This window comes from Thermobia domestica, chromosome 5 (genome assembly GCF_964235325.1).
Source record: "Thermobia domestica chromosome 5, izTheDome1.hap1.1, whole genome shotgun sequence".
NCBI lineage: Eukaryota > Metazoa > Arthropoda > Insecta > Zygentoma > Lepismatidae > Thermobia > Thermobia domestica.
The window spans coordinates 149,625,687-149,633,997 of NC_137458.1; the positions used below are offsets into that span (position 1 = coordinate 149,625,687).

Here is an 8,311-nt window from a genome sequence, read left to right on the forward strand (position 1 = left end):
TGATTCCCGGCGGGAGCTCATGTGGTTCGGATTCCACGTTAATCAGTAGGTCCACGTCTCATATAGCCTCGCTGCTGAAAGGGACGCTAAACTAAAATCAACTCAACTCAACTTTTGCTTATATAAATATTCATTCTTTCTTGTTAAATTAACAACAAAAAGCTATTATATATACTTGCACCATAAATTTAACTTTAAACAGTGTTAGAAATACAGATAAGAAATTTCTTTAAAATAAATAGATTTGTTAGTTTTTTGTGTAACTCAATAAGGAAGATAGAATTCTGGCTAATATGAAACATTTTATGATACATTAAAAATTATTTGTGTTATTACGTTGTCGAGCCTACTCTACTTGTGGGATTACGCTTCGCCACAGCTTTTAAGATAGTGAATCTTACAGAAACCACAGGGTTATGGGCTCCGTGATTCAACTTTACAGTGTGTGGATTACTTCGAGTGTTGCTTCAAGGAAATCTTGTCAAACTAACTGAGCTATAGGTAAACTCAGAAAATGCAATCTGAAATGTCGGCGGTGTGCTGTGAAGAGTTTCCGAACATTAATCCTACGGGCTCGAAGTTGCGCATGATAGCAGAAAACAAATGGGCTAATCAAGGATTCCGGAGGTCACTTTATATTTCATAATTTAGTCCAGTTAGCTGTATGTTATTGAGGAATTTAAAAGCTGGAAACCAAATTACCATTTGTTGGTTGATTTGAAATTTAATGTTTCTTTAGGTTATAGGAAACATAGATCTACAGCTTAACTTAGGATCCTAACCATATGAGCTCGTACCTGGAATTGAACCCAAATTAGATATGAATCCCAGTCCTTGTCAATTCTAGAATCTCAGATTCATAATTGAAGTTAAGATTAGTATTTCAGATCAGACTTGTATGAAATATGGTTTGGGGGGATTTTCCTTTTCGGGGTGGGACGGAGAAGCGATTTTTCATCATGTTTTGAATTTGTGAATATTCATATTCGTTCCAAAGATTTTATTGTTTTCAATACCAGAACACGAATTACGAATGTAGACTAATTTAATGCATGAGTTTCACATACTATGAATACGACCTTAGGCTAATTATGACTGATCCCATTACGAATCTATCGAAATTGATTAAGGTAATTGATGTACAATCAGGATAATTAACATAAAGGGTTGAAAATATACACTGCTTGTGCTTAAGTCTTATATAAAATACACATTAAATTTATATATCTCAATCTATTCCTCGTTGTTAATTGAGAATAGTTGATGCTGCCCTGTTTTACGTGCGTATATATTTGCAAAATTTCTACCTGGAGTACTACCTTTTATTACAGAAGACCAATGTGGAAGTAATAAAGTATTAGGCGATTTACATCTAATTATTAGTTTATACGCATATCCACCGTCGCTGACGCATTTGCTCCCATGGGCTCTCTTGGTACGGTCCCGCTCTGTTAGATAGGATTCGTGCCTTTTAGTTGCCACCTAGCACAACAGAAGATCAATTCACCTAAGATCGACCTAAGGTCAACACAACGTTGTGCGTGATTCACACTGGATTCACGGGCACTGATTTCTGGTTCCTTCTCCTACGCTGTGCTCGTCATCAGCTCTGTAAAATTAGCCACCTTAGGTGAATTGACCTTCTGAAGCAGGGGCATTTCAGACTTTGCTTGAGGGGGCAAGAATTTCACGTTTTCTACTAGTATATTAGTAGAGAATTGATTAAAGTACGTATATGTAACCCTCAAACTCTTGGGGGGGGGGAATTGCCCCCTCCTGCCCACCTAAATGACGCTCCTGAGCACAAATTGGTTCGTGTTTTTTTGCATAATAGTTTTAATGACATATCCCTAACACTTATTTATACCCGTAACAAGTAAGCCCTTCTAAGGTGAATCTGCACCCGGTAATAACTTCCCACAAGAAGCACTTTCTAAGGTACCATAAGACTATAAGACCATAAGTATATAAGACTATAAGACTATAAGACCATAAGACTATAAGACTACAGTAACTTTGCACAAGATTTAAGCAATTTTTAAAGAAAATCGCATATAACTTACAAACGTAATGACTTAAAACACTGTATTTTAAACATATAATACAGTACTAGATACATAAGGAAGTGCAAGTTCATTAGTAAACATTCAGTATGACCATAGTTATTGAAATATAAACTTTGGTGCAAAGTAACCCCATAGGTGGGGTTACTTTGCACATCATACAAAAAAAGTATGTTCAACATAAGAACATAACTTTTTTGTGCAATGTTTTCTCTTCAGTATTTATACATTTCACTTCCTACACAAAACTGCAAGAAGTCTACAAATATTGATATTAGAATGATGGTACCGGTATCAGTATTTAGTTTGAATTATCGATATTTGTAAAGAAAATTACGTATTTTCTGGTATGGGCACAGGAACCGCATTGCAATGGTTTAGCATATGTCAAACAAAAATGCCAACTCAGGAACAGAAAAAAAAAAAACAACAACAACAAAAAAAAAAACACCGTGAACTGATTTGCCTTGGTTATTCCTTATGTCCAAGAATATCATCCCCACCGTAATCAGTGGAACATTTACGTTGTTTGGGACTTTCAGGCTGAAACCCACCCAAATTGCATGATTTCTTTTTTTTTTTTAAATCTAATTAGTCATTCCTATGCGTATAAGATACAGCCGCTCCCCTCCAAAGTCTAGTGATTTCTAACAAAACGAAGTCTTTGTGAATGAAGCCTCTCTCAAACTACTTTTCTGGATCCGCCACTGTTCATAATCTATTTCCCAACAAGAAATTCATTCCAGCATCTTCCAAAATAGGATGTTTACCTAAATTTAGAACGCAGGAGGTTCCAGTAGTAATAATTTCCTACCTAAGTGGTATTTTGGATCGGTGCAAAGTAACCCGGAGTAGAGGCTGAAACCACCTTCTCACAGTTTTACTTTTTTATGACTTTAAAACGTTTTAAATTTTAATTTCAACCATTACATCCAAATCCCATTGTACACAGTAGTATTCTACGAAACTGACTTAACTTTGACAGAAAATATTGTACGTGATATCTTTCAAATTTTGGCGGCCTTTACAGTGACTGCTTTCCATACCTCTACAACAATGAACCCTCCCAGTAATTAGAACTGATGTTCCAACATTATAGCCAAAATACAGTTACATGTTCTGTCTTACGTCGGCAGTGAAAGATCCTCTTTACTGTTCATGGTTTTGCCGACAGAGGGGACTGAAACTCTCTTTATATTTTATGAAAAGTAACCCCTGATGTGCAAAGTAACAACGTCTTACGATACTAAAACAATTTTCTAATCAAAGAAGAGAGTATGAATTTAAGTAGCTGACCTAATCGGGTAGCACGAATAGTTTGTCAAATTGTTAATTTAAAATAACTGCATACAAACTGATTAAATTTTTATATTCATATAGCCTACAAATTTTGCATTTTTGTCTCATTGCACTTATAATGGTAAGATAACGGAAAAGAGAATAGTTGAAGAATAAGAATTACAATTTATAGATTTGTGATACATGCTTATACTCTTTAGGCCAGGAGATTTCAAACTTTTTGCAGTTGAGGCTCCCTCACTGTAAAATATGAAATGTGTCAACAATATAAATACATGTGTCCCTAAAAGAATAACTATCACTATGATAAACTGTTTCATTTATTAATCGCTAATTGTATATATTTCATTAACACAGATGATCTACATTGTACACACTCAGGGCCGTAACTTGTGGGGGAGTAGGAGGGGGAAACTGCCCCCCAGGGAAGCTCCAAACCGTTCGAGGGGGCCCATTTTAAGACAAAATTTTCTTACTCCATATACGATACGAAGATAAAATTATAAATGAAGCATCAAACAGATTCACTATACTACATAAACAAAACAACACACAAAAGGCCAATAAAACAAAAATGAGTCGTGGGCCCATTTCGGCAAAAATGTCTACTATTAGGGGCCTTAGAAATAATATTTATTCGTATGAATTTGAGATTTGTCAATATTGTCCCCTAAATTAATTTGTCATGTATGGAACAGGCCCAGATGAGCAACTAACGGCCCCGCAGACCTTGCCGTGCGGGAGGACTCAGGCTCCGGAGGACCCATAAAGAGTAAGAGAAAGATGGAAAGAGGGGGTGCAAAATCAGAAAAACAACTTTTCTAAGGATCCCAAATACATGTATTAATGCCCCTCCCCCCAGAAAAAAATGTAAGTTACGGCGCTGTACACACTAGCTACGGTACATCTTTCAATGTTAATAGCCTGTGTTAATAAGTATTAATTGTGGTAAGTCAGATAATTATGTTAAAACCGAAAAATACGAGCAGAGAGGGAATTTAAATAATAAAAACTGGCACATTTAAATGTTGAACAAAATCAGTGGGGTGTATGTACTTGTTTTGAGTCACATAATTTATTAAATCTTGGCACATATTTTGAAATGGCAAGACGCATCTCTTTTGGAGATTTATTTTTGACCTATATTTGGATATGATCACCGCCATGTATAAAAATCAGGTTTTACAGAGATAAGAAGTTGCAAAAGGAAGGAGTACTCGCAAAACCTTCTTACTTAACTCCGGATACTCATTCTTCACTGAGCTCCAAAATTTACGTGACGATGCAGAAGAATTTGGAAATTTGAAAACCCCTGAAGTAGAAGATCGTTAGTGGCCATTAATAAGCCAAAGGTGAAAGGGTCATCCTTGATCATATGTGGAACAGATGTAATACAAAGGCTTAGTCCACTATACAGCCTATTACTAAAGAAAAAGGGTGCAGACTTAAAGTCCTCGCGCCTCCCCAGGGAGGCGCGCCGCACAGTTTGAAAATCCCTGCTTTAGGCTAAGAGGCAAATGAATGAAAGCAAAATGACTGTGAGAATAGAATTTATGGCATGAGAACGTGGGAGGAAACGGAAAACTCATGGACACTACGTTATTTACCACAAACTCATGTGGTCGGGAATTGATTCAGGGATCTCTCGTACCAGAAATAATCTTTACTTCTGAGCCACCGTAAATAAAATACACATTTTATTTAACAAATTTCATTAACTTTCTTTTGAAGCCAATACAAATATACTTATGGTAAATTCCAATCAATATTGAGATAATTGAAAGATTCATGTAACTGGATTTTTGGTGTAACTGAAAAAAAAAAAAAAAAAAAGACTTTCGCCTGCCTCATGGTCAGAGATGCTGATCCTGGCGGGCCGAGGAGGCATGGGTCCAAATTTTGCTTGAATTGTCAGGATATGGATATTTTACCTAGATATCTAGCAACGAAACACACACATCTGAACGGTCCACCCTGAAGTTACACAAAAAATCTGCATAGCTGCTCAAGACCTGGAAGTTAATTGGCTTGGAGTTTAGCATTCCATTTCAGTAGTGAGTCTATATGAGACGTGAACCTATAGTTTAAAATGAAATCCAATCCACCGTAATGCACTGAATGCTGTCCCACCGGGAATCCAAACTAGGTCTTCATGCACCAAAGTCATGCAGGTGCTAGCTAGTAGACCAGTGGAAAGGGCAGGGCCAGGGAGTGTAGGCAAAAATATAGAGCATAAATTGTAGTTTCAAAATTAACAAATCCCTAATTAGTTTCATTTTGTATACTTGTTCAAGTTTGATTACAACCTTGTCTAGTAGAGTGAAATATTACATGATTAAGCCAATGTTAGGGATTTAAAATTTTAAAACATTTCAGGCGGTATAGCAAATGAAATAATTCCGAAAGACAATCATGTATTTCCTTTGCATTGCTATTTTTGTTGCTCTAGACCTAAATTTGATATATATGTAGTAATTCGCCTAATTTTCTCACTATGCTGGGCAAATTCTGTGCTCTTCATGAAAGTCAGTCTTTGAACAGAACTATTCAATGAAGAACAGCAGTGGATCAGTGGTAGGACGCGCACTTCTGGTGCATGGGGTCCCCGTTTTATTCCAGCTCCCGCCATGTGGATGTCGCGGTGAACAAGCACAGTGTGTGCTCTGATTTCCTCGTGGTTCTGAACTCATTTCTATCCATTTTCCACCATTCCACCATTCCGTTCGTTATGATCATCACAGTCTATCAACAGCTTCGGAGCATAAACGTGTTTATACTATTACTATTGCTCTCATTAAATTTTTGAACTAGAATGAAATTGAATGAAATCTTTTAGCTTTACGTCCCACGTTTATGGTGGTTAGGCTGAGAGAGACGGTGAGGATGAGAAATGAATGAAATAGTATAATGAAGAAAGTGGGAGGAAACGGGAGAACCCCGAGAAAACACACACTCACGATGCCTATCACAAAACCGACTTGGCGCGAGCTGGGAGCGAACCACGGATCTTATACGTCAGACTTGAACGCCCAACCACTGAACCACAGCGGTCCCCTAGAACTGAATTAACAACGCTATTCTGCCATTATTTGAAACAGTTCAGTTGTTTTGTTTTAAAATAAGTTGTAATTAGTTAATGCGTACTACATACAATCTCAGTAAAAGTGTCCTGAGTAATAATAATAATAATAATAATAATAATAATAATAATAATAATAATAATAATAATAATAATAATAATAATAATAATAATAATAATAATAATAATAAATAGCTATTACTATTTATATATTATTTCTTGTTCAATTTTTATAGCATAATTTTTCATCTATCTGCAGAGTACAGAGGAGCCGCATTCGATTGTAATATATTGCTTTCACAAACTGAATTTACGCAATAAGTAAATTGAATCTACTGATTACTACTAAACGTAAATAAATTGCAAATTGGGTAAATTTGGATAAGGGTGTAACTATCAATTCTTCTATTTTTCAGGAGAGCAGAAAAACAAACGCCTTTATCCATTTAACCGGAAATATATATCATTTTACCGGAAATAGGTAGATACGCCCTTATCCAAATAACCCCTCCATATAAAAGTATGTCGTTATGAATTGTTATTCAATCAGTTACATTATCAAAGTTCAAACAACCCTTACGTATTTTCCGTAAACACACTTATTAATACACGCAAACGTCCAGTAAATATTATGCATCATTTATAAGGTAGTTGAAAACAATTTAGAACTATTGCTTTTTAAAGTAAAGTAATCCCAGCAATGGTTATAAATTGCTCTACTTTTAACAGTACTTTTAAACTTTAGTTCTACAATATTCTTACCTTCCATGATAGCGGTTTCTTGGATACTGATAGTAGACCTAAGAACTCAAACTTCTCCAATCAGAAAGCTTCTCGTGACGTCACACTAAGAAAACTGTATTATTGGTAAAAGTGACCTTCCCCCAGGAAATCGAAGAACAACATTTATAGTACATGCAAATCAGTAAATCTTCATTACAAAAACTATAATAATAATAATAATAATAATAATAATAATAATAATAATAATAATAATAATAATAATAATAATAATAATAATAATAATGTAAAATCTTTCTTTTTTATTGTAAGACTCACAGAATACAATTTTGTATTTTTTATCTGTATATGACTATTAGACTACGTGATAACATTTAAGAACTTTGATGCTTGCAGACCATGTGGGATCTGCAGGTCTCTTGGAAGCGACATAGTGTGGTGGGAAACGGCCTATATTCTGAAGTTGATCTTGCGTGATGGTCTCTGCACCCGCCAATTGAATGGATTCAAGATCAGATCGTGGTACGGAGCCCATATTAATAGTAGATCTTATTCTTCATAACCTAGGTGTTGTATAAGGACTTAAGATACTCAAGCTCAAATCAAACAGGGAGGGATGTACTAAGAAACAATATTTAAAGTGATTTTAGATTTACTGTATTATTAATATATTAAAGTACTAGCAGCGTTCACCCCGCTTCGCTGCGGTCACCCCGGAACGCAATAAACTTTGTTACTTAGATAATTTTTACTTTTTCGCTTTCAAGTGATATGATAAAAACCATAGAAGATTGCAGTAAATCTTAACATTATATCGCCTGTCATTTATGTTAACCCGCCCCGCTTCGCTGCGGTCATCCCGGTGCTGGCATATTGTAAAAGTGTCTGTAAAAATAAGCAAATCAATTAAAAAATTTTAAACAGAAGATTCAAGCTATTTTCCGCTGTATATCGCCTGTCATTTATGTTAACCCGCCGATCCTCACGGTCATGCGGGTTGCATATAAATACGTTTATTTTTACCTATGATGAACTAATAACAAAGGATTTGTACGTTATGGACACCTGAATGGTCAATTATCTCAAGACACTGGTAATTAAAAATTAAAGTGATATGATAAAAACCATC

General features: G+C 35.5%; 1 protein-coding gene across 1 annotated transcript in view; it reads right to left on the reverse strand.

Annotated features, from left to right (window-relative positions):
- Positions 1–7,294, reverse strand: part of LOC145686175 (uncharacterized) — a 158,301-nt gene extending 151,007 nt beyond the window's left edge. Inside the window, exon 1 of the mRNA XM_081759195.1 lies at positions 7,204–7,294. Within this exon, the coding sequence (XP_081615321.1) occupies positions 7,204–7,210 (7 nt within the window). The 5' untranslated portion in view covers positions 7,211–7,294. The remainder of the gene's footprint in view (positions 1–7,203) is intronic.
- Positions 7,295–8,311: the final 1,017 nt, after the last annotated feature.